Source organism: Labrus mixtus, chromosome 12 (assembly GCF_963584025.1).
Source record: "Labrus mixtus chromosome 12, fLabMix1.1, whole genome shotgun sequence".
NCBI lineage: Eukaryota > Metazoa > Chordata > Actinopteri > Labriformes > Labridae > Labrus > Labrus mixtus.
The window spans coordinates 7,237,860-7,264,743 of NC_083623.1; the positions used below are offsets into that span (position 1 = coordinate 7,237,860).

Here is a 26,884-nt window from a genome sequence, read left to right on the forward strand (position 1 = left end):
GACAATAAGAAAAAAATCTGCCTGTGTGATTTTTCACACTGCCGTCTGCACCACTGTAGCCCTGGATATAACAGAGATAATTAAGTCAAAATGTGATAAACAGAAAGGTTTCACATTCAAGTTTTTTCAAGCAGGTATGTTGTCATTATCTCTGAAACATCTGAGCATGTCGACACTTATAAACACTGAGCTGCAGTTCCCACCAGCTTTCTGCAGAAGATAATGATTTCACGCCAACCAAGTTGTTGTTGTTGTTGTTGTTGTTGTTGTTGTTAGTGCTGGGGTTGTGAATTGGAACGATTGCTTTGCAGTGAGGCTCATTTGCATTGATGTTGCCCAGAATGTAAGCAGAATGCCTGATTAGAATATATGCAAACAGCTCCAGAGCACAGAGACAATATCTGCTCTAAGTCGCAGCAAAGAGAGCATCTCGTCCTTTCACCTGAACTAGAACCGATTTCAATCCCTCTCTGAAATAAAACCATCAGTTACTTCAAAGGTTATTTCCATGTCTGTTTTAAAATGTGTGTCTCTGTGTATTCTATTCTCTCTAGTTCTCAGCATGCCCGACACAGTGGAGGAGATGTGTCCGGAGTTGCCGGAACTTCAAAAACTGCTGAAAGATGTCAACGACGTGTCAGAGTCTGGTGCCCGCTACAGCGACATGCCACAGGTCTGAGGGAGGCTGATGGGACATTTAAACACAGCTGCAGTTAGTGTTAGATTGTGTGCTATCTGAATGGCATTAAGCCTCAAAAATGACTTGACCTTAAAAAAAACTAAAGACAGAATGTTAAATAAACATTTTTAGAATATTTTCTCATGATATGTCTCAACGAGTGTGCAGTACTTATTTTGCTGGAGTACCAGTCCCCTTTTTATTTTAAAGTAATGCTAAGAATTTAAGAAGGAATTGATTTCATTTTGCCACAAGTGCTCAATTATTATTATTTTAAAATCTGGACATTTTAGGTTATAGCCTTCATTTGATCAAGATATCTTAACAGCTTTAAGTTATCAAGAGATCAAATCAGTAAGTTCTGTGTGTGGTTTAAAATATATAATTAACGGGAATACAAAACACCATCATGCATTTACCTGTCAGTAAGCAAGTTAATATGTAAACATGTGGCATTTACTCATCAACCTAAATGGGACTTTCAGTTGTTGAATTGAACAGAAATGTAGAATTCGATGTGTTTTTGGCTGTTGTCAGACTCTATCTGATGTGTAATAACTTCATGTCTTACATCAAAATAATGAATCACTAATGTCTAATGTCATTTTAAACTTTTGGTATGACATTCAACACAGTGGTCCATTCCTCATCTGTCACTTTTTGTGTGTTCTGAACTTCTGCTGTGTGTGTGTGTGTGTGTGTGTGTGTGTGTGTGTGTGTCTCCTGCAGGTCATTGAGGTGGTCCTTCCCATGCTGTGTAACTATCTGTCCTACTGGTGGGAAAAAGGCCCCGAGAACTCGCCTTCAGATGCCGACTGCTGCACCATGGTGACCTCTGAACACCTCAGCATCATCCTCGGGAACATCCTCAAGATCCTCAACAACAACCTGGGCATCGACGACGCCCCCTGGATGAAGAGGATTGCAGGTAAGTGCCAGAAGCCACACCATTTACAAAAAAAAATAAACAACAACAACCTAACAATTAAGATTAAAAACTATCACTAAGAAATCAAAATGCAAAAAAAAAAAAAAAAAAAAGTCCCCCTCCTAGTGCCTTTATATTTAATTATTATTTGACTTTTCTTTCCTGGAAAAAGGTGAAATTGCTGAATCAGCTTCAAACTTTTTCTTAAACTCAGTGCTTAACACAGTTTGACAGTTGTCTCATTTGTCACCAGAGGCCAGTAATCTTCAGGGGAAATCTTCTTTGCTCTCCAAACTTGAGCTGCTAATCCTGTGGCCTGTGTCCAGAATTTTATTTTCCCATTGTCTCTGTCTCTAGTCTACTCTCAGCCAATCATCTGCAAGGCCGGAGCAGATCTGCTGAGGACCCACTTCCTCCCCACGCTGGACAAACTGAGGAAGAAGACGGTGAAGGTGAGAGCTTAAAATACACTGAGCATGGGTTATAGAAGCACGGCTGTATCCAGTGCTCAGTGAAAGCATTTTTTTTTGCTGACATCATCATTAGTCTATGGTGTATATACAGAGCTGTCAGTATTCATAAGAGTTAGTCCAGGACCATGATGCTCATTCATATCACCTACTGAGTGTAAAAAATATCTGTTCCTTTCTGAGGGAGGACACAGAGAGGAAATAATTAACACTTAGTAGGAGGGGGTCAGTGTGAGGACGGTTCTCGCTCTTAATTGGATGTTTGATGTGCTGCGAGCGTAGGTTGTGTCTGAAGAGGAGCTGCTGAAGGCGGACGGTAAAGGTGACAACCAGGAGGCCGAGCTGCTGATCTTGGATGAGTTCGCTGTGCTCTGCAGAGACCTCTACGCGTTCTACCCCATGCTCATCAAATACGTGGACAACAACAGGTAACAGCAGAGGATGATTTTTGGAGACGTTCCCCTGAACTACTTCCAGCTACATGTCAGATTTAAATCTTTGAATACTGTCGTGTCCTATCTACTCAGGGGTTTTGATCAGAATCAGAATCAGAATCGGGTTTTATTGCCAAGTACATTTACACTTACAAGGAATTTGATTTGTTGTATTGGTGCTAAACAATTAACAAGGAAATAAATAACATCTTAAATAATACAGTATAAGAAGCTATTACAATATATAAAATAGAATTTAAAAATGTAAAATATTAAATATAAAATGTAAAATGTAAAATGTAAAATGTAAAATGTAAAAATAAAAAATATGAAATGTAAAATATAAAATGTAAAATGCAAAATGTAAAATATAAAAATAAAAAATATGAAATGTAAAATATAAAATATAAAATATAAAATGTAAAATATAAAAATAAAAAATATGAAATGTAAAATATAAAATGTAAAATGTAAAATATTAAATATAAAATGTAAAATATAAAAATAAAAAATATAAAATGTAAAATATAAAAATATAAAATATAAAATAAAAAAATAAAAAATAAGAAACACAAAATGTACAAAAGGTGCGATGTAGGAGCTGTGCAGTGGACTATGAGAAAAAAATCTTACAGTGTATGTAACCTACTCACAGAGTGCATGTAAGGAAAATACATTTAAAGTCCAGTGGGCGTTAATGTTACGCATAAAGAACAGTTTCAGAATTCACATTACTTGATGTTTTTCTGACTGTGGGGCTGATGAGAGTCTGATTTGGCATACACTGTTGTGAGACGATAGCCGGTCGGGTTCTGAGATTGTGCACAGATGTAACACAACTTAGTTCCAGCCGGTGAGAAAATGTTGTGCTCTTCCAGGTCCAGGTGGCTGAAGGAGCCGAACGCAGACTCCACTGAGCTCTTCAGGATGGTGGCTGAGATCTTCATCCTCTGGTGCAAGTCCCACGTATGTCCCAGCTTTAAATCTCCACTCTCATATCACCAGATGAGGTTTTTTATGACACAACTTTTTAACGTTTTAAGGATGCCTATCTAGATTAACCTTCTTCTTCTTTGTCGTTCCAAAATCCAGAACTTTAAGCGAGAGGAGCAGAACTTTGTGGTTCAGAATGAGATCAACAATCTGGGCTTCCTGACCGGAGAGGGCCAGACGAAGATGTCCAAGGTAAAGAACACGGCTGATACAAATACAAATAAAGACATGGTAGGACATGTCATTAAACCAAACCATATTATTATCAACATTGACTGAGCAGTGTATGTTTTATTTCTCTCTGGATTGAAAATTAGACTAACTCCTTTTCACTTAGTCAGCACTTTGTAAAAAACACAGCCTGCATGTTTTCCTGATGGGATTCCCCTAGTGCTCACGCTCTTTCTGCTGTATTTCACATACTCTGCTAATGAAATGAAAAGTCTTTCTAAGCACTTTTCTTGTGTTTTGGATCCCCTGACATGTGCTGAATGTGTAGATTTGAGATGTCCTACAAATCAACGGTTCAATCCTCTTAAATCCCCCTCTACACTGAGGGTCGTAAAGTCGGGTCATATATCCGGATGTTGACAGTGTGTTCCATCATCAGCCGCACCACTAGCTGTCACTGAGAGACTTTGTTGTTTATTTATTTTGGCAGAGCCGGACAGTTTATTTTATTTTTTTTACTCTTTGGGTGTTTTGACACGATCCCTCACAGTGAAGGAAAGCTCTTATTTCTCGCCGACCGTGTCTCATAACTGATGAATGTTCAGGCACTTTGGGTCCCTCTTATCTCATTTTATTCATCAGTGCTTAAAAATGTAGAAACACTTAATATGTCTGATAGCTTAGACATTTAAATTGGCTTCCAGATTTGGTTAATTTAAACTTGAGTGCCTTATTTTAAAGATTTTATAATATAATCAGAATCACAATCAGCTTCATTGGCCAGGTATGTTTAAACACACAAGGAATTTGACTTTGGTAAACTGTGCTCTCTTTGTACAAAGGTATAACTTTAAATATAAACAATAAACACAGAAATAAGCCAAGACTAATATGTACAAGGCTAAATAAGATAATAAGTGCAGTGGTGAGTTAGTGCAAAAGATGCTGAAGTAAACATGAGTATGCTCTTAAGAAATAGCTGGAAGAAAGTGTAACTCATACATGACAGGAAGGCTTAAATCTGATGCAGAGAGTTAAAGGAGTGGAGGGTTGATCACTTTATCATGACTTGTTTCCTAGTTGTTATTTAAGAATGAACTCCATCTCTAAATCACAATCCATGCATAAAATAAGAACAAAAATTAAAGCAATTATAATGAAACATTTAACAGGCATAACCAACAAATACCAGGACAAACTGTAGTAGAAATAAACGGCCCAGATTAAAAGATGTGTTTTAAGATTTGATTGATTATGTCTGAACGTTTCGAGTAGGTGAACCCTCACCTGGACTGATCATAGACTGAGCTTATGTCCTCTCTCTCTGCAGTCAGGAGGGGACCAGGAGAGGAAACACAAGCGTCGTCGAGGCGAGTATTACTCCATCCAGACCTCTCTGATCGTAGCTGCCTTGAAGAAGATGCTGCCCATCGGCCTCAACATGTGCACCCCGGGAGACCAGGAGCTCATCTCCGTCGCCAAGATCCGCTACAGTCTGGTGAGTTAACGAAAACAGGACCTCGTACAAAGACTGAAGAGACTTATTTAGATACCAACAACATTCTGGTCACTTTTTTCCTGTTCACAGCGTCACAAAGTCAATCATGAGAAGTTTTTAAAGGGCAACTTTCTCCATCACCATCTTGAATTTAAATACGTATCAAACACTTTTCCTCAAGGCTGCAGGAGCTGTGAACAGTTCTGCTCTCAGTTATTATTCTAAACCTTTATCTCAGGATCACTGGTGACATTATTCTCTTATCTGGAGAAAACAAGCTGCGTTATCTCAAAACGATAATCAACCTGTTATCATCAGAACACATAAGGTTGTTTCCTCGTGTTACTTCTGATGGTTATCAGAGATCAGAAGGGCCATGCCAGCATAGATGGCGTCTCTTATAGTTTCATCTACTAGTTTAAGTTTGAGGAGTACCAGTTATTAATAAGACCATCTGATAGGAGTTCAATCAAGGTTTAACACAGATAGAAAACACATTGTGTCTTTATGCAGATGTGTTCTTATTTACAGAGAAGATGGCAGTTTAGGGTCTTTTCTTGAGGTCATGAAAGGGATCTGAGAGGCTGAAATTTGGTGCAATCTAATAAGAGGACACTCACTTTTGAATACTTGATAAAATAGATTTGATCTCTAGAAGACAAAAGTGGTTTATTTATTATAGATTGCCTCATTATTTTGAGAAAACTAGCATTAGAACTTAACATAGAATAATAATTAGTTTGTGTGCCAGTTTTCCTAAAAAAAAAATAAAAGCCATTTTTACAAACTTCCCTCCTTGATGAAGTTAAAATAATTATTTATACAGTTTTAAAACTTTTTTTTTATGTATGTAGACCATCGGGATTGTTTTTTATCCAAATAATCACCCTGTATGTTTTATTAAAAACGTATTCTTTATTTAAACTGCTCTTCAACCGCTCTATTCTACGTTTCACAGAAAGACACAGATGACGAGGTGAAGGACCACCTGAGACAGAACCTCCACCTCCAGGACAAGGTAGCACTATGTTCTGTACAGGGATCATTCTGGCAGCACTTTAAGTCTTGTTTAATGCGGATGTTGCATTTTTTTTTTTTTTAAATTAATTGAATATTACTGTGCTGCAGTCTGAAGACCCAGCGGTCCAGTGGCAGCTGAATCTCTACAAGGACGTGGTGGTGAAGAGCGAGGAACCAGCCGACCCGGAACACACGGTGGAGCGAGTGCAGAGCATCTCTGCTGCGGTCTTCCACCTGGAGCAGGTACGTCATTTTAACATCTTCACACACAACACATCACATGACCATGAGCTCATGTGTTATTACCAATCAGACTTTTAAGTTAATCAGAATCAGAAAATGAATGAAGAACAGTTCATTTTTAGATATTTAGATATTTGATCTATTCTCTATTTCACAACACAACTTTGTCTTTGCTGCACACTTTAATCTCCCTCCGTAATATAACCCTGTACATGTTTCTTATCCGTCAGGTGGAGCAGCCTCTGAGAAATAAGAAGTGTGTTCGGCACAAGCTGCTGTCCAAACAGCGTAAGCGTGCCGTGGTGGCTTGTTTCCGCATGGCCCCGCTCTACAATCTCCCCAGGTGAGTCTGCTCGCTGCCTGTGTGGGAACTGCTCAACAATGTCAATAAAGTGAATATTGACATGCACTTTTTTAAAAACAAAAGTTGTGTCTCAATCTAACCATACGTAACAAGTCACCGAGTTTCCATGGGGAGAGGGGCATTTTTTTCTTATTGTTGTGTGCCCATGTAAAAAACCCCTCTTCACCTCCCTAATGACATTCTCTCCTCTGTGTTGTTTTCTTGCATAACACAACCTCATCCTCCCTCAGATACAAAAATAATAATTACTTCCTGAATGGCTATCGGGAGGTTTGGCTGGAAAGGGCGTTCAAAGCCTCCAGCTTTGACCGCCTGTTCTCCCTGCTGACGGTAAAGTGAAACTACAGGGCGAATGCTTCATCTTCTCAAACCCCCCCCCCCCCACCACCACCCCCCCTGCTCCCTTCATCCACCAGGCTGTGGACTGATCTCTGCCTAGCAACCAATTGTTTCTGCACTGTTGATTCTGATTGGTCAGCTAGACAACGAGGCCAAGAATTGACTGGAAAAAAAAAAAAAAACTTACCTTGGGAAGTGGGAACAAAATACGAGCTGCGGGACTTTGTCTAATTTCAGGTGAACCCTGAAAGAAAGAATGAAGAAGGGAAAGAAGAAAAAAGAAAGACTGAGATACTTATTTTTACTTTTATTAGAAAGCTACCTAATTTACAAAACTTTGATTTGTTACAGTTTTATAGAATTTTAAAGTTGTTTTATGTTATTTTGCTTTCACAATCATTTCAATAGATTTGATTTTCATCAAACATTTTGCAAAAGATTGTGCAGATTTACAACCAATCCGTGCAGTTGTTGTCAAATATACACAGATTTGTTGGAAACCTGCACATCTCCTATTCTGTGCATGCTCCTTTTTAATGACTTTTTCCACCCAATGGAAGTAACCCGCAGTTACATTTTAGATCAAACGTGACCAGTCAGAAGAGCCAGTGGGTCCCACATTGACCAATCACCACCCTGCCTGAAATGCACTTCCTGTAACCCCTTCCTTCCCCCCTTACATCTCTCCTTCCTGTCTCCTTCCAAAAACTCACCAGTACCCACCCTAATGCCACTCTACCTCCTCCCTCCCCACTCCCCTCCATTCCTCCCCACCTCCCCCCTTCCCCAGGCATCGCGCTATCAACTTCTTCATCCCGGCCTATCAGAGACTTTGGATAGAGGCAGAGGAGTACTCCTTTGAGGAGAAGCTAGTTCAGGATCTGGCAGTAAGTACTGGGCTCGCCTTGCCCTTGCCCCACGTGCCCTGCGTTGGCACCACTCTGCCAGTCCTGTCTGCCGAATGCTTCTTTAGCTCGCCGCCCGTCGAGCCCTGGGAGCGCGCCTGGGTGGGGACGTCGCCCAAAGCACCCAGGGGCCTGCGCTCTAGGCGTTCCAAACCCTTCAAACAGAGATCCGTCAGGGGTCAGAGGCTGCATGACCAACTCAGGAGACACAGGGTCAGCTCCGGCGCTCACAGCTCTAGAAAAGCAGGCTTTGCCTTTCTGACCGCAGCGGTAAGGAGGGCCTCTCCCTTTATAGGAGTCACTAGCTGTTTTGGCTGTCAGATCTGGATCCAACCCATCAGTTGTCTTTTTTTTTCGCTGTACTCTGTAAGTCTGTAGTGTGAGTGTGAAGGTGACGTTTATAAACCCGTTCTGTGGCCGTGACGTCAGTGGCATGCTCGCGTAGTCGTGAAGATCACATTTCATTATTCGATCTTTGTACGCTGATGTGCAGCAAATTCACCAATACGCTTCAACTGTGCTGCTAGAATATATTAAGAGTACAGCCTTAGATATTCAAAACTCGTTGTTTATGTTTTGGAGGATTTCTTTTCATCACAGTTTTTGATTTGACAGATCTGTCAGAGTAGTCGTGTTGTTGTGATGGTCCCTTTTTGTCAGGCTCGTGTACTGCTCGGATCATTCCTCATCTTCAAAGTCATCTCACCACATCGCGTGCTGCTTGCACCTGTTTCGCTGTAACATGCATGTTTACAGAAATCTGGTTTCCAGCGCTGGTTCATCGTCCGCTCTTATATCTTCCTCTTCCCGTCCTCTCACCACGGATCACCCGGGCATGACGCAAACTCATCTCGCATGCAAGTGCTCGTTGAATGTCATCGGCTCATTTTCAGTGTTTTATTGACCAGTGTGTGAAAAGTGCGACAGTTGATAGTCGTGTTGTAAAGAAGAAAATGACGTGGTGGTTTAAAGCGAGGGGTAATCAAGTGATCAGAGGAGACTCGTGCAGAGCTAACTGTTTCACACCTGTGGACTCACCTGCAGAAAACCCCGATGAAGATAGTGGAGGAGGAGGAGGAGGAGGTGGCTGAGATCCAGCCGGACCCTCTCCACCAGCTGATTCTCCACTTCAGCCACAATGCCCTGACAGAGAGAAGGTGAGAGAGTGACATTCGGAGTTACAGAGAGCATTCATTAGGCCGTTTTAAAAAAAATATATGCTTCTCTTTTATTTTTGAAAGGAATCCCTCTGTGACAAATTGTTGGTTCATTTGTGGTTTATTGTACTCAATGCTGATATAGATTAAAAGCAATGTTCAGCCTACAGTAGATCTATTTAGATATTGTTTCTCGATACTGTACAAATAAATGACTTCATTACTTTTCAGTTACTTGGAAGAAGATCCTTTGTATATTGCATATGCAGACATGATGGCAAAGGTAGTGACCAACAACAACTTTAACAATATAAATGCTGCACAGCTGGTAAGACCTTCAACGGCATGAAAAAAATGAGCTTTGAGTCTTGTCCTTTGTGTCGTCAGAGCTGTGCAGAGGATGAGGAGGAAGAGGAAGAAGGGAAAGAAAAGACGTTTGAGGTACGCTCTCTGTAAAGCACATTTCAACCCCGTCTCTTTAGGGGGTTAAATAACTTCTCTGTTGTCAATAGATTTGAACTTTCAAGATTTAGAGGGCGGTACAGTGATCATTGTGATTATGACATGCACTCTGTGTTTGGTTGCGTGCGTCGCTCTTAGGAAAAAGAGATGGAAAAGCAGAAGATCCTGTATCAGCAGGCGAGGCTGCACGCCCGTGGGGCGGCTGAGATGGTGCTGCAGATGATCAGTGCCAGTAAAGGTGACGAAGAGCTGATTGATTCTTATCTTGTCATTTTGTTAACAGTTTAAAATAAAAGATTATTTGATCTTTCTACTGTTATACAACTTGAATGGTGTTTTGTTTCTCAGTAAAAGTGTAGACATGATGCTTCTGCTTCATGAAAGTAGACCTTTTACTACTTTATCTGTTATTAAAAAATATGTAGATTCTATTCTACTGATAGATGTGGGGGATCATCCTGACTTAATCCCAAAGGAGGTTAAAATTTGATGGTTCACTTCAGTGTTTTGGCTCCAGATTAGAGAGTCAGCAAATGTTGGACTTTGTTGCAACTTATTGATCTTAAGATATTCTTTGATACATAAATATACTATACCCATGAATCTAAACCTCTTGGTGTATTTTACAGAACCTTCTGATATGCTACAGTGATTTAACCTTTGTTTTCAGGCAAATCTTCTACGGTCCTCTTCATATCTTTCTTATTTTCTGCTTTATCAGGTCGTCTCGGCCCCATGGTGACCTGCACCCTCAAACTGGGTATCTCCATCCTAAATGGAGGCAATGTGCAAGTTCAGCAGGTAAGATTAGAAAGCTTGAATACTACACTTATACTTATCTCTTTGTATTATTTAATAAATCATTCAAAGGAATACTTACTGTATGTCTGCACCGCATGTTCAGAGACTACACTACACTTTTTTTTAAGGTGTTTCAATGCTTTTTTTCTTCTTCTTCTTCCTAGAAAATGCTTGATTACCTGCAGGAGAAAAAGGATGCAGGTTTTTTCAAGAGTCTCTCGGGACTGATGCAGTCATGCAGGTAACGTCATATTATCTTTCCAGTGATTCCTAATCAGGGGTTTTTGTACCCCTCCTCTGGGAATACTTCTGCAGATGCAGATTGGAAGAGTAAGGGTACCTGTACTAATTAGAAATAAAGAAATGTTTTGATCTTTTAGCTTACTATTTTAATCATTTCAATGTCTATAACTATCAGCTGACTATTATTTGAAAACCAATTTTCAAATCATTCTGGCTGACTATTTTTACTAGTACGAGAATCCATTACTTTAATTCATTCTGTTGAGTCATTCGTCTTTGATAGTCACTTGAAGATTGATTTCCCGGAGATGGAGGACTGACTGATTTGATCAGAACCAAGTGGATTTTCTCACAGGCCATGTGGATAGAAATATTTCTTTCTGTGCATAAACCACCCAAAAAACTGGAAAGGACTTGTAAAGATGTATATTTTTGTGTGATATTGCCTTTTCAAAGAATAATGAATAAAAAATAAAATGATTTCCAGTCCCTGCAGTAAACAAATGTTTTGATGCACTCAAGATAGTAATCCACATGTACTTTGGTGTTAAAGGGTAAAAGCTTACTTAATAAAGGGATTCAGTCTTCTTCAAAATCATGAAATGCTTAGCAAACATATGTAGACATGGTAACATTTAGCTTCAGTCTAAGCAGCAGTAATATGATAACTTATCAGAAACATCCTAAATATTGATTTACAAGAGTGTGAAATAATATTTTCACCATGCCCACTTGGAACAATCAAAAGTAAAACTGTACATTCAGAATATGGTAGATGTGGACTAACTGGGGGTGTTGATCTGAGAGCGCTTTGAGAGAACTTCAGGCCAAGAAAGTAGAAGTAGGAAACCAGTGACTCACACAGCAGAAAGAAAAAGTGATGTGCAGACAGAAAGTTCTTATGTTTGACTTCAAAGTTTCTCTCCCTAGTGTCCTGGACTTGAACGCATTTGAGAGGCAGAACAAAGCAGAAGGACTTGGCATGGTGACAGAGGAAGGTTCAAGTAAGTCAAGAGCCGTCCTACTAGATGAGCTTTTTTTTTAATATATAGTCTTCCTGGATTTCCTTCTATAGACGATCAAGCACCACACATTGAATGTTTTTCTCTTAAAGTTCAGTAGATCCCAGCTGTTGAACCACCTTCTGTTACTCTTGATTACAAAAGACCCTACACATCATTGAACTAATGCTGAACCATGACAAAAGTACCACCTCAAGTGTCCACTCAGCTGTCACTAGATGCTAGCTCCTAATGATTAGATTCTGTATGGCTCATGTAGATGACATAATCAAAATTGCATTGATACCAATGGGAATTTTGATTATGAAAAAGCGTCTGCTGCTTGCGCTACAGTCTTGAAGTCACTGAAGTTGTCAGTGTGGTGTCTTTAATGTCTTCTTTTTTAGCACATAAAGGAAGTGTGAGTTTCAGATGTGTATATTTTATTAGATATTTTGAGACTGTTTCATTTGAGGTTAAGTGTAGTGTCTTTTTTTTTTTTAGAGCATATTTTTGGGGTAGATATTTCTCTTGTCATCTCTATCTCCATTGGGGCGGCTGTGGTGTTGAGTCAGTCGAGGGTTCGATCCCCAGCTCCTGCAGCAACATGTCCGATGTGTCCTTGGGCAAGACACTTGACCCCGATTTGCTCCCGCTGCTTCGGCGGCGGCGTGTTCCTCTGCCATCAGTGTGTGAATGAGGTGTAAAAGCGCTTTGAGTAGTCATAAGACTAGAAAAGCGCTTTATAAGTCCATTTACCATTTATCAGAGCAGTCGTCAGTGAGTGGCTGGTAACAATAGAAAACTTGTCTCAGACGACATGGTCCAGCATTAAAACCTCTCCCTCTTCACTTTGAACTCAAACACTCCTCACTTGATGCTTCTCATATCAAACTGTGTCCGTCTTTTCATCATTCAGTCCTCTGCTAAACATTTCCACTGAGTTCTGTGTTTAACAATTCACTGTTACTACTCGTGTCTCCGTTCCTGTTGTAAGTGATTCACTATGACTGAATTCTGATTGAATACTCATCGTGTGAGATGCCACATGGATACAACCCAGGCCTATGATTTCCTCCCGTCTGAAACTATTCTTTTTAACTGCATGACTTTGTTTTTTTTCACTCGTAGTCGATATATTCATATCTCTTGGTATTGTAACTCTATGTCCTCTCTTTTTGCTTATGTCTTCGTGTATTTTTTGTCTCCTTCCTGTCATTTAAAAAAAACCATCGATGGCAGTCCACACAAAGCGGGGTAAATAGCTAATTTAGATAATACTGATATGGCTATGCTTCCACCATGAATGTCTCCATTTATGTGGTCCATACTCCCGGCTTTATTTGTTACCCAGCCTCTTCCTCCTCCAAAATGTCTGTAGGGACACATTGTGCATGCAGTCTGTCAGAGTGTACATGGATAGTGGACAATTTAGATTCCATTGCCTGTCTGTTTGTGTGATATTTGTTCCCATCCCTCCAAGTTTACATTTACTAATGCAAATCCTATTACTGATGCTCAAATCTGCCGTTGTAAGGCTATCTCCTACCACCTCCCGAGCGGTTTGACTCAAAGGTTTGTGGACTCTTCCGCAGCCTAAGCAAAGCTTTGTCTTGCTTTGGTCTTGGGGTCTGATTCACAAAGCTGGTTTCCATACAGATGTTGAACTTTCACATGGTTTTGTCTGCTCACAGAAATTTTTTTTTTTTTTTACCCTGTTGACTGGATGCTCCATGGACTGTATAAAGAATGGACAGTGCAACACTTTGCCTTGAGTGAAGCCAAAAGATTTAGAGCTCCCCTTACTGACTGCATAATCATAATTGCATTATAGGTCATAAACTCCCTGTCCTTATGTACACAGACGGGATATGGTTTAATATATAAAATCAGATGGTTTCAATGTGTTTGTTCATATCATGATGATATGTGTTCAAATCATTTTTTTTTTCTTAGAAGATTCTTTTTTAAGGAGTCATTGAATGTTTTTAAAAAGGTATTAAATGCAGGGTGCTTGCTCATTGTACAGAGGCTGGTGTCCTCAGATCGGATAGCCTGGGTTCAAATCTGACCTGTGGCTCCTTTACAGCATTTCATTCATGTCATTGCCCACTCTCTCGCTCCCCTATGTCCAACTCTGTCCACTGTCCTTAATCCCCATTAAAGCACAACTAGCCCAAAAATAAATGTATAAAAAAAAGGTACTAAATACACAATACATAAAAGTCATTCAATACCAAAACCTTTAGGGTCTGCTACAAACCGACACAATAATATGCTCTCCTGTGGACCTTACCGACTCTTATCTGTTTTATCAAGTAAAATGTTTGTTCCGCTGCTCTGCCAGCTGATCCAAAGCACCTGTCAGGGGGTTATCATGGCTTCATCTTTGTACAACGAGAGGAGGTTTAGACGTGTTGTCCATCTTCTTATACAGTCTATGGGATAATCTGGTTGATTTAAAAATGAATTATGACCGACATCTGTTCACTACTTTATTTTTATTTTTCTGGAAATGCATCCTTTATCAGGCCCAATGGTGGCCTGCATGTGAAAGTTGTCAGGCTTCCTCCAGCTTATGGAAATGTCCTAGTGTTTCACTGGGGAGCTACTGTAAGAGCATTTTTTTTTTTTTTAAAAAGACACTTTGGATTCAGTTTTCAACCTGCAATCTAAAGGCACTGGACTTCACAATTGTTCTTGAAATGAAACCTGTCCTGCTTGCCTCATATTAATTGCTTTTGGGGGGAGTTTCACATATTATTACACCTTCCTCATTTTGAGTAATAAATACTTACTTCGCTCGTTTTACATTGTCTTCACCAAGATGCCTTTTTTTCTAAGGTTCCAAGGTGCTACAGAATGATGAGTTTACTAAAGATCTATTCCGGTTTTTGCAACTTCTGTGTGAGGGGCATAATGGAGGTGAGGTCCTACATGTCTTTATGTCAAATGTCATGTCATTTAATTGAATATATCCACATATATGTTGGTGTAAGTTATGTTCTCTCCATGAGGGCACATTGAATCTGTGAAGGGAGGAACAAACATGGAGCAAACAAGGATTAAAATACATTTCTTCCCAGATTTCCAGAATTTCCTGAGAACTCAAACTGGAAACACAACCACAGTGAACATCATTATCAGCACTGTGGACTATCTGCTCCGTCTTCAGGTGTGTAAAAACACAAATGGAAAGCCACAAAATGTACACGCGCTATTACATCTGCCACCATCTGCATTTCCCACTAATGCCATCCTGATCTATAGGAATCTATCAGTGACTTCTACTGGTACTACTCTGGCAAAGACGTCATCGACGAGACTGGAAAAGTCAACTTCTCCAAAGCTCTAGATGTTGCAAAGCAGATATTCAACTCGCTGACTGAGTATATTCAGGTAAGAAGCCGATACCTCGGTCATCACAGTTACATTTTCAATGTCAAGATAAATCCTGATGTGTTTTCTTCCTCACCTCCTTCCATCAGGGCCCGTGTATTGGAAACCAGCAGAGTTTGGCTCACAGCAGACTGTGGGATGCAGTCGTTGGCTTCTTGCATGTATTTGCCAACATGCAAATGAAGCTTTCACAGGTAACATCGTCTCTGCTGCTCCTCATACGGCCAGAAGTAAATTAATAACCTACAGAGTGTGTTAAAAAAGAAAGACATACATTGATGTTTTAAGAATGAACATAGTATACATCGATATTCATTTTTGTGTCATTTATCAATCGAGAATCAGTGGCACATTTTTTTTTTTTTAAAGATTTATTTTCTTGTGACTTTAATGGAGAAATAGGACGTTAGATAGAGCTGTAAATCAGGGAGAGAGAGAGAGTGGGGAATGACATGCGGGAAAGGAGCCTCAGGCTGGATTTTTAACCTGGGCCACCCGCTTTGAGGACTGTAGCCTCCATACATGGGGCACCACTGCACCACCAGCGCCCCTAGTGGCACATTTTAAGTAGCATTTGCTGTGAAGTCACAGATGGCAACCAATGCATAACTGCTTTCTTACTTCATTTTTTCAAGACTGAAGGTTTTTTTTGTAAATTCTATTCATGAAAAAATTCAATTTTAAGAGACAAATACACAAACAATAGACACAAAACAAACAACTGATTCTACTTGACCTAAAAAAGAAAGCCTCTGCAAATTTCTAATAAGCTCCATGAGCAGAAACTTGGTGAAACTAGGATAAATATTGGAGATGCTTTTGAAAAATGGAGAGAGGTTAGAACGCAGAAAATTTCAAGATTGATGGCGAGGTGGCTAAACGCTGAAGCTTCAGTGTCGGCGACATGGCGACCTGCGTGCACATCGACTCAAGGGAGGAGGGGGAGGGGTGAGACAGCTCTCTCCAATGTTCAAGTAAAACTATAGAAGGCTGGTTAATATGGCACTTTTTTTTTTAGCCTTTATTTAATGGTAATCTTGATGTTATAACACATTTAGAGTCACATCTTTGTATTTTTATTATTTGAGAAAAATGATTCTGAACAAAGCTTTGACAGAAACCTCTTATTTTCTCTCAGGATGCTAGTCAGATCGAGCTGTTGAAGGAGTTGATGGATTTACAGAAAGATATGGTTGTCATGTTGCTGTCTCTACTGGAGGGTAAGAGTCTGAAGTGAAGATGTCAAAAAAGTTGATACATTTGTTATTTGCTGTTGACTCAGTTCTGGTAAATTTCTGAATTCTTTTCACATTGTTCTGTGTACAATCACTGAAATGAAAGCGTTCCTTCCCTAGGTAATGTGGTGAATGGAATGATTGGAAAGCAGATGGTCGACACTTTGGTGGAGTCTTCGAGCAACGTGGAGATGATCCTGAAGTTCTTCGACATGTTCCTCAAACTGAAAGACCTGACCACCTCGGACAATTTCAAAGAGTACGACCCCGAGTTCAAAGGCATCATCTCCAAAAAGGAGTTCCAGAAGTCGATGGAGAGCCAGAAGCAGTACAGCCAGTCCGAGATCGAGTTCCTGCTGTCGTGTGCAGAGGCCGACGAGAACGACATGTTCAGCTACAAAGAGTTCGTGGAGCGATTCCACGAGCCCGCCAAAGATATCGGCTTCAACGTAGCAGTGCTGTTGACCAACCTGTCGGAACACATGCCGCACGACTCCAGACTGGCCACCTTCTTAGACCTGGCAGAGAGCGTGCTCAGCTACTTTGAGCCGTACCTGGGCCGCATTGAAATCATGGGCAGCGCCAAGCGTATCGAGCGGGTGTACTTCGAGATCAGCGAGTCGAGCCGCGAGCAGTGGGAGAAGCCGCAGGTCAAAGAGTCCAAGCGGCAGTTCATCTTCGACGTGGTCAACGAGGGCACGGAGAGCGAGAAGATGGAGATGTTCGTGAACTTCTGCGAGGACACCATTTTTGAGATGCAGCTGGCCTCGCAGATCTCCGAGCCCGACGTGGTGGACCAACCCGAGGAGGAGGAGGAGGAGGAGGGGAAGAGCCTTCTCGACGAGCTGGGCGGAGACGAGGGCGCCGCGGAGTCCGCCTCGGCTTTCACCACCGCCTGCCGCTCCGTAAAGAAGAAGATCAGCAATGTCTTCGAGATGTTCTCGATTAAAAACATGCGCAAGCAGTTCAAGAAAGTCAAGAAACTGAGCGTCAGGGAGATCATCACAGGCTTCTTCTCCTTCTTCTGGATGCTCTTCACCGGCTTCTTCAAGGGAATCTACGGCCTCATATTCGGGTTCTTCCACGTCATCTGGTCCACCATGTTTGGCGGCGGCCTTGTTGAGGGAGCCAAGAACATCAAGGTCACAGACATCCTGGGACACATGCCGGAACCTACTCAGTTTGGTATCCACGGCGATGCAGTTGAAGGAGAGAAAATGGAAGCCATAGAGTTGTCGGGAAGCTCAGATTCACCAGCACCGGCTGGAGAAATGGCAGAGGTGGACATGTTGGACATGCTGACGGCGCCCAAGAGGGAAGGAGGAGGGAAACATGTGGAGCCCGGCCTGGGTGACGTTTCTGAGCTGAGTGCTGAGAGCTCCTCTGCTGACACCAAGAAGGTTTTGAATTCAGTCTTCAATAAAGTTCACGTTTGGCGCATGATTTGTCATTTCATAAATACCATCCAGACCCCCCTGAATCACTCTGTGTCTTATAGAAAGCTGCCACCAAGACTGTTGAGACCCCAGAGAGCGAGAAAGAGAAATCAGAGTGAGTAAAATGAACGGAGTGTAAAATGAAATATGATCATACAAAATTAAATTATCTTTTTTTTTTTTTTTTTTTTTGATACAGCACGGAGAAAAAGGAGAAGGAGGATAAGCCGAAGGAGGAGCAGGAGGAGGCGGCAAAGGAGACGGTGGCAGAGGAGAAGGCCAAGCCTAAATCCAGTCAGCCTAAAGAGATGGCGCCGACCTTCATGTCGAGCGTCTTTGCTCTGCTGGACGTCATTTTGAACAAGATGCTGGTGAGCTGCCGTGCTTCCTGTTGGGGCTGGGCGATAGGGGACACAAAATTGTGCCTTAATATTTTTTCCTGGAAAGAAACAAGAGAACACAGTCAAATGCACACGAGCCAAATGTCTCACAGTCATCTTTATTAACAGCCAACTGCACACGATGTCAACATGAAAAATGACATAACAACAAACTGCCCGTTTGTGAATTAAAGAATAATAGTGAATAGAAATACTCAGAGAGGGATGAAGAGGGACAGAGAGGGAGAGGAGAAGTAGGTCAACTAGCGTCTCTACAGAAGAAATGTATAACGCTGCCTTTAAGCAACACACAATTTATCCATATGAAGATTTTTTTCTTACCCTGTACCTCCTTTTTTTTTAGATTTATGTTTGGGCTTATTTTGCTTTTATTGTAGAGACAGGACAGTGGATAGAGTCAGAAACCAGGGACAGAGAGAGTGAGGAATGACATGCGGACAAAGGAGCCACAGGTCGGATTCAAACCCGGGCCGCCCACTAGAGGTCTAAGGCCTCTGTGCAAGGGGCGTGCAAACTAACCGCTAGGCCTCCAGCGCCCCAATCGTATATCTCTTTGAAAATATATCGATATATCTTACATCTTATAAATGTATATATTTCACAGACCTACTTCAGAATAGTTGAATAGTTGTGTTTTCTTCTTTATGGTTCAGCTCAGACTCTTTGTTGTGAAGTTGTTCTTAATCACACTTTCCCCCTGCAGAACTCCTTGACTCGTAACTTCTACAACCTTCGTTTCCTGGCTCTGTTTGTGTGTTTCGCCATCAACTTCATTCTTCTCTTCTACAAGGTAACACGGGTCACACTTCCATCCAAGTGTCATCAGAACAGGATTGTTCAAGATATGAGAGAAGAATATGCATTTACTTATTTTAAAATGTTACGAGTGAAGGTCCATCCTCGAGATGGCTGCTATCAAACAGCTTCACCAATTTTCTAATTATATCTAACACTGTCAAAAAAGTGTTGGAAATAAGTTTTTTTGACATGTTCTCTTCATGTTTTGATTTGGAAAAGCAACAGTCTTGTCATTTGTTGAGGCATGTCTTATGTTTAAAATTGTATCTTCATAAAATCAGAAGCTGAAGTTTCACATTTTCATTGCAGTATGTAAAAACTGCTTTTAAACTACGCACCAACTTTCCCCCCTTTTCAAATAACAAAAACTTTTGTTGCGTACATTTCTGGTGTTTCAGCTCAAATTAAAGACGTTGGTGGACAGAAGCCTGATTACAGAAATGGAAGGCCAAAGCTTGCTCCACCTTTCTTTCTATGAAACAAAAGACACATGTCTTGTTTTATTTAACGTTTGAGAATACGGCGCCTTGCTTTGACTTAAGCCGTTATCTGCAGTCGTGTACATTCGGGTCAGGGCTTACAAGATAGGCTCAACTTCTCACACATTATAAGGTGAACAGACACCCCAACCCCAATCAGGCTCACTCAGCAACCAATAGGAACGCAGGTTTCCAACTCACCACTCAAACAGTGTTGCTAAGCAACAACACTAATATTCTGTGTGAATATTACAACACCTAACTTCATAAAAGGCTGCAGTAGCTGTATATCAGTGTTTATCTTTCCAACCAGAACAAGAATCCATGCAGGAGTTTAGATTGAGCCAGTGAGATTCTTCATCAGTCTGATTCACATTTTTACGGATATTTACGAGAAGTTTGTGGAACAGGACTTTTTGGCAAACCTAGCTGCATGTTAGATAAACCCAAACCTTAAGGTCATAGTAAAGTTAGAAACAGATGTACTGTAATAAAAAGTTAAAGACAGATTATTCATTGTATCTTTGGTTTTATTGTCACTCTTTAGGTCACTGGTGAGACTGAGGAAGAAAGCGATGATGCGAACAGCTGGGTCAGTGAGGAGGAGGAGGATGACGAGAACACGCTCTTCGACATGGATGAGTTTGTGCTGCACGAGAGCTCGGGCTACATGTTACCCACTCTGCGCTTCCTGGCTAAATTCCACACCGTCATATCACTGCTCTGTTGGGTCGGGTACTACTATCTGAAGGTAGGACTATTCCTCATTCTGTAAAGAGGTGCACCTCGATGAGAATCAGTTCTTCACAGACGACACCATCGTGTGAGTGGATGTTCCAGTTACCTGTGCGAATACTTTGCCTTCAGGTTCCTTTGGTGGTGTTCAAGAGGGAGAAGGAGATTGCCAGGAAACTTGAGTTTGACGGTCTCTACATCACCGAACAGCCTTCAGACGAAGACATCAAGGGCCAGTGGGATCGACTCGTCATCAACACGCCGTGAGTCACCGACCTGATTCGCTCAGAATAACTCTGTTTTAAATGTGATTCATCATAATGGTTCAAACTAATTATTTACAAAAATACAAGTTATTTGATCCTCACTGACACAGATAACTTTTTAGCTTTCTCTTGTGAACTGACGATAATAACCTCATGTGTTCTAGTCTGAAATTAAATAAATCCATGTTTGTCTCACATCATGCTGACAGGCATCAGGAAGTACAGAGCAGCAAAGCATGGGAATAATACGACAAATAATCATTAAGTTAATTCCATAGAATAGTAGATAACAACAAAGAATAATTAAAAAATAATGCTAAGTGATCCGGCAAATGACGCCACCAGCTTGTCCTGCAAAATGTGCAGCTTTTCTCAAATGTTTGTTTTGATTTGTTTGATTTGTCTTTGATAAGGACTGAACAATTACTCTGTCAAATGTTTGGATGCATTAAATATCCTTCATAATTTGCACAAATGGAGCATGTGTGGTGGACATTTAGATTCATATTATGATATTATGTTGAATTAGAAAAGAGATGGAGATGGAAAACTGTCAGTCATTATATGACGCCTGAGCAGAAATAATACTAACTTTAAAACAGTGCATTAGAAATGTGATGTTGATGAGCTCAAAAGATTCCTAAAGCGCCGCAGCTGACACATTCGAGCTGAACAGTATAATCCATCGAAAGCTTTTCAAATAGATGCATTATATCTTATTATTTCTATCTCCACACCAGAGCTGAGTCTTAGTTCTTCGTTTACAGGTCTTTCCCCAGCAACTACTGGGACAAGTTTATCAAGCGCAAGGTGAGTGTGTAAGAAGACGTGGGGGGGGACACTTTCTCACATTCTGAAATGAAGTGACCGCGCTGATCTCTGCTGTCTTCTCTCTCTCTCTCTGTGTGGACATGTAGGTGATCAACAAATACGGCGACATGTACGGAGCTGAACGCATCGCTGAGCTCTTAGGGCTGGATAAGAGCGCTCTGGACTTTGACCCGACAGTGGAGACTGTGGAGAAGGAAGCGTCTCTGCTCTCCTGGTGAGAGCCTGCTGTTTACTTTTCATCTAGTGTGGTCGTTGAAGCTCCTAGTTATAACCCCAAACACAGACATACAACACCCTGCGGATCATTACAATAAAAAAACAGAAAAATCAGAGTTTAACCAACAGACACATCCGTTTCTATAAATGTGTTTTTAATCAGCGTGACGTGGAAAGAATGATTTGAATATCTCTTACTCTCTAATCCACTTATCTCTGACGTACATGTTGATCTTCTTCAGTGTTTGTGACTCATCCTGTTGCTCTCTCTTTGACAGGCTGAGCTCCATTGACACAAAGTACCACATCTGGAAGCTGGGAGTGGTTCTGACTGACAATGTAAGCCTGAACTACGAGCTCTTTGTTTTCACACAACTCTGAGGGAAGTAGAGCCCGACCAAGTTATCGGCCTACATTAACATATCCAGTGACTATCAAATCTGATATGCGCCGATATGACTAGATTTATTCACCAGTCAAATAGCATTTCATTTGAGTTTCATTGTACTACACTAGACGTTCTCTTTCACCAGTAGAGGGCGCTATATGGATTACAACAAGCATCATCACCCTCTAGAGCAGGGATGGGCAACTTTGGTCACAGCAAGGGGTCACATTCATTTAATTCTCACTGCCAGAGGGCCAAATTGTAGTATACAAAAATGATTACAGTCAATTATGAATCAAATTTAATTCAACATATATCAGTGATCAAATATCATCATTATTGACATATTTCTAGTTTTCATGATTTCGTGGCAAGTTTTTTGTCAATTTTTCTTCATGTTTCCAATTAATTGATGTGTAAAAATTGACCAGAGGGCCACGTTGAGGGTTGGTGGGGGCCGAATGTGGTCCCCGGGCCGCCAGTTGCCCACCCCTGCTCTAGAGTGTAAAGCGTTGATGCACGTACATGCACAGTTACTTTCCAGTTGAGTGACCATCTCGTCTTCATTATATATCTTTTCCACTAGTGTCCACTGCATTTGAGGGATCAACACAATAAATCTGTATATCTATATTTATCTCTACAGATCAAAAAAAGATATCAGCTGATATATCTGTATCTGATTATTATTTTTTTCCTCATATTGGCCCCATAATCCCATATCAGTCGGCTCTAGAAGGAAGTCATGTGAAAAACTGTTAGAGGCTGTAAAAGTATTTGAAATGTTATTTATCTTTGGTTTTAAGTGTTTATTTATGATCTAAATTTGATTTATTTGTATCAAACTGCAAAATGATTTTCTCTATTTCTTACATAAACAATATGTGAAAGTTGAGGCAGGGTGGAACACTTTGCAGCTACTATTGAAGTAAGAGTTAAGAAAATAAGAAATAAATTAGAGAAAGAACATATTTTAAGAATTTAAACTGTTTGTATATTGTCACTTTATAAAGTTGGACTGTGCTGTTTACAAAATTTGAATCTACTTTTTACAGAACAGCTGTGTGAGGTATATTTACACATTTGGAAAAGCATTGCATTTTTTTCTTAAACCTAAATCCTTCCTGTGTCTGCAGTACTTCCTGTATCTGATCTGGTACACCACCATGTCCGTTTGCGGACACTTTAACAACTTCTTCTTCGCCGCTCATCTTCTGGACATCGCCATGGGCTTCAAGACTCTTCGCACCATCCTGTCTTCTGTCACTCACAACGGCAAGCAGGTGAGGAGTTCAGCCAGCAGAGGGCGGCAGAGGACAGGGTTAAAGACAGAAGAGCTTTCACACTCATTTCTGTAGAGCAGCTTTTTCTACTCTCCTTTTCTGATACTCAACTAAAGCTGAACTGTAAAGCTTTTATGCTAACGCTAATGCATTTAGTCTCATTAAAAGGTAAGTGAAAAGTTCATAAAATGTTGCTTCTGTCAGCATTAACTTATATTTTAGTCTCTCTTCTCACATTGAGATACAATATGATACTGTGACAAATGGGGGGAAGAAAACAACATAACTGTGATTGATGCTAAACAGCAACATAATCAAATCAAGACATTTTCTACTGGAACAAAGATGTTGCTTTGAAAAGATAAGAAAGAGTTATGAAGAAGCTCAGTCCCTCGGGTCACATGAGAATGTAAAATAAACATCATGAGAAATAAATCATTAGAGCAACATAAGAAAGGAGAGTCCACTTAATTAAAAGAAACATTTTTATTCTACTGAATAACAAAGTCTGAAAAAATACTGAAAGTAAGATTTAAAATCTACTGGGGTGGTCAAACTAATAAAATGTTTAATTGCTCATTTAAAAGTAAAAATAGTTAGGCTCTTATTTTGAAAGTGTGTACTGTCTAAATGTGAGAGTATTTAACTTGCTGTTTGAATTCAACCCTGCTTTTATTTTGAAATAAAGTAAGACCCTTCTGCGAGATTGAAGATAACGACATGAACTTAAGCACTTAAAAAGGAACTGCTTACTGATTAAAAACTAAAATGAAACAGCTGAAAAGAGGATGAATGTGACTTTTGACTCGTCGACTCAGCTGTTTTTAAAGTGAAATGAGACACTGAAAGATGCAGCAGTGTCCTTCTTTTCCATTACTGTGACTACAGGGAGACGCCGCAGAGGCTTATCTACGGTGCGCTTAAAGGGGCAAAATAGCATGAAATTAATCACAATTTTCAAAACAATTGTATCAATTTCAGACCTTAAATAATCACAATTATCTAGTGAATGCTGACAGATAAGAATAGCTATGTGACTTCTGTAGATCTAACTGTGATTATCTTCTCACTGAGGCTGCTCATAGTTGTCCTGAAGATATTGAAGGCCTGAACGTTACAAGAGAAACATCTGCCTTGACAAGCTATTTAAAACAAAAAAGGGGGTTTTATTCTGCCCCTGCCAGGACTGGAGGTACTTTGACAGGTTTTAGAATATTTCAATGAGCAGAGCAGGAAAAGTGTTGTATGGATAAAAAAAAGATCTCCCAGAAGCAAATAACAGGGTCAGTTGTAATGCTTACAATTCATTTAGCAGACCTATAATAAACAAACAGATGGATTATAATATTTAGTTAGGTTATAGATAAATGTTTGAAGCAAAGGCTACATAAGTCCATCTGAGAGGACTGCAGGGGCTCTTTGGACTAGAGGTTCAGAACTGGTTTGGACTTGTCATTTTCTGCCAGTAAATTCAAAATGCAGACTAAAAAAGGCTTTAATGGAAGGTCATTGTTAGAGGTGAAGTTCTGTAATCCTCCATTTAATTTCCTGAGTTGCTGACGGTCCTCGAAGTCTTTGAATACCTGTTCGACCTCGACGTCCTGTCTGTTCTTTTGTGCTCCACTTTTTATGTTTAAAAAAAAACTGCTCTGACATTGACCTTTCTGTTCACTAGTTGGATAAGAGATACAGAAAACTACATTTTCAATCTTGATTTATAGAAGGAAGAGAAATCTTAAGCGCCTCTGTTTAGTCTGGGGGGATAAATCAATCAGTTTTTTTTTTTAAAGTTCCCTTCTCTCTGGTTCCAGCTCGTGTTGACAGTGGGTCTGCTGGCCGTGGTCGTCTATCTCTACACTGTGGTGGCCTTCAACTTCTTCAGGAAGTTCTACAACAAGAGCGAAGATGAAGATGAGCCCGACATGAAGTGTGACGATATGATGACGGTATGTAAAGGGAATTCTGTTCCTAGATCAATACCATTAACTTTAACTGGACACGCCCCTACCTGAGAGCACCCACGCCCCCTTCTGTCATGTCTCTCCCCACAGTTTGAGAAACCATCGAGTTACAGTCAAAGGTTATTAAAACAAAAGTTATTACAGTAGTTATTTGTTTATTACTGTGTTGCGAAGAATGAGCAAATGCGAGCAACTGTACATTTTGCAGAAACAAAAAGCAACTTTGCAGTGAAGCCGTGAAGCCGTGAAAAGTTGAGTTTTAGCACAGATTCCGCTAATGTTAGCACCGCCAGCATTTGTACTACGACAGACGGCAGCTCATTCATGACAAAGTCCCTGAGCTAAGATCGCACATATCCCCATCACTGACTGTTTTTCAAAGTCCAGAAGACTCGGATATTTTCTCCATACCGAAGCGAATATCCAGATGACGTCAACTTCTTCACTGCTAACTAGCTTAAAATGGCGTCTGACTATCGGACTAAATATGCTGCGGGCTAGATTATACTTCATGTTCCTGTGGAAAAGCTTTAAATGTGTATTTTATAATACTACAGGACAGTACTCCCAATATTTAACTGGTGATTGTCTTTAAGGCCAGTTGTCTTGCTTCTTGTGGTTTTGGTGTTGTATTGTTAGTGTGCTCTCTCTCTCTCTCTCTCTCTCGCTCGCTCACTCGCTCAGTCACTGTGAGCGCTTATACGTGCGCGTGGGACCCTTAAAGATAACGGTGTCCTACATGCACCGGAATGGTTCCAGTGCATACTAGTGTTAGTGGTTGAGACCATGATTTGACCTCTCCTCAGGAATATGTGGGCGTGGCCAAGTTTGTTTGATTGACAGCTCCACTAACCTGTTCATTTTGAAGAAACCTTTCGGGGAGGAGGACTTTAGTGACCTTTTCTCATACTTGTTGTTGGCGCTTGGAATTTATTACCTGATAAATTCTCACCACAGCTTCACCTTTTTACAACCCTTTCCTCTAATCAGACAGAATAATTAAAAACACCTGTGTGGGTGTAAAGAGGTTTTAATTTTAAATTGTGTTACGGCGCGCACACACACACACACACACACACTCACACACACGCACACACACAAAGACACACACACACAAAGACAGACAGACAGGCACACACACACACACAGAGACACACACACAGACAGACAGACAGGCACACACACACACACACAGAGACAGACAGACAGACAGGCACACACACACACAGACAGACAGACAGACAGACAGACAGACAGACACACACACACACACACACACACACACACACACACACACAGAGACAGACAGACAGACAGACAGACACACACACACACACACACACACACACAGAGACAGACAGACACACACACACACACACACACACACACACACACACACACACACACACACACACACACACACACACACACACACACACACACACACACACACACACACACACACACACACACACACACACACACACACACACACACACACACACACACACACACACACACAGAGGCATAATGGGGGGACGAAGTGATCCCACCTCTGTGCCGTCATCGGAGGTAGTAAATGAGGCGTGACGGGGGCAAAACATGAATGGAGGAGCCAGCGGGGAAAAGAGCTGTGTGTATGTGGAGCTCCAGCTGTTTCTCCACACGTCATGCTTCAACAACGCTGTAGTGCAACACGTTTTCACAGACTGGGACAACGACATTAAGACATTTTCAGAATGTATATG

General features: G+C 40.8%; 1 protein-coding gene across 4 annotated transcripts in view; it reads left to right on the plus strand.

Moving 5' to 3' along the window:
• ryr3 (ryanodine receptor 3) overlaps positions 1-26,884 on the plus strand; it is a 128,841-nt gene that overhangs the window by 98,116 nt on the left and 3,841 nt on the right. For 2 of the 4 annotated variants that reach the window (XM_061051727.1, XM_061051729.1), the window contains 35 exons: positions 555-673; positions 1,409-1,607; positions 1,965-2,059; positions 2,360-2,505; positions 3,390-3,477; positions 3,604-3,696; positions 5,006-5,173; positions 6,132-6,191; positions 6,302-6,436; positions 6,667-6,779; positions 7,930-8,026; positions 9,089-9,201; positions 9,433-9,484; positions 9,589-9,642; positions 9,802-9,901; positions 10,385-10,464; positions 10,629-10,705; positions 11,638-11,711; positions 12,951-12,965; positions 14,553-14,633; positions 14,795-14,883; positions 14,979-15,107; positions 15,197-15,301; positions 16,246-16,327; positions 16,463-17,742; positions 17,841-17,893; positions 17,978-18,149; positions 18,883-18,969; positions 20,004-20,207; positions 20,324-20,454; positions 21,225-21,267; positions 21,375-21,502; positions 21,783-21,843; positions 23,029-23,175; positions 24,987-25,121. In XM_061051727.1, coding sequence (XP_060907710.1) covers positions 555-673; positions 1,409-1,607; positions 1,965-2,059; positions 2,360-2,505; positions 3,390-3,477; positions 3,604-3,696; positions 5,006-5,173; positions 6,132-6,191; positions 6,302-6,436; positions 6,667-6,779; positions 7,930-8,026; positions 9,089-9,201; positions 9,433-9,484; positions 9,589-9,642; positions 9,802-9,901; positions 10,385-10,464; positions 10,629-10,705; positions 11,638-11,711; positions 12,951-12,965; positions 14,553-14,633; positions 14,795-14,883; positions 14,979-15,107; positions 15,197-15,301; positions 16,246-16,327; positions 16,463-17,742; positions 17,841-17,893; positions 17,978-18,149; positions 18,883-18,969; positions 20,004-20,207; positions 20,324-20,454; positions 21,225-21,267; positions 21,375-21,502; positions 21,783-21,843; positions 23,029-23,175; positions 24,987-25,121 — 4,805 coding nt within the window. The remainder of the gene's footprint in view (positions 1-554; positions 674-1,408; positions 1,608-1,964; positions 2,060-2,359; positions 2,506-3,389; positions 3,478-3,603; positions 3,697-5,005; positions 5,174-6,131; positions 6,192-6,301; positions 6,437-6,666; positions 6,780-7,929; positions 8,027-9,088; positions 9,202-9,432; positions 9,485-9,588; positions 9,643-9,801; positions 9,902-10,384; positions 10,465-10,628; positions 10,706-11,637; positions 11,712-12,950; positions 12,966-14,552; positions 14,634-14,794; positions 14,884-14,978; positions 15,108-15,196; positions 15,302-16,245; positions 16,328-16,462; positions 17,743-17,840; positions 17,894-17,977; positions 18,150-18,882; positions 18,970-20,003; positions 20,208-20,323; positions 20,455-21,224; positions 21,268-21,374; positions 21,503-21,782; positions 21,844-23,028; positions 23,176-24,986; positions 25,122-26,884) is intronic. The other 2 variants (XM_061051728.1, XM_061051731.1) reach the window with 1 other exon arrangement.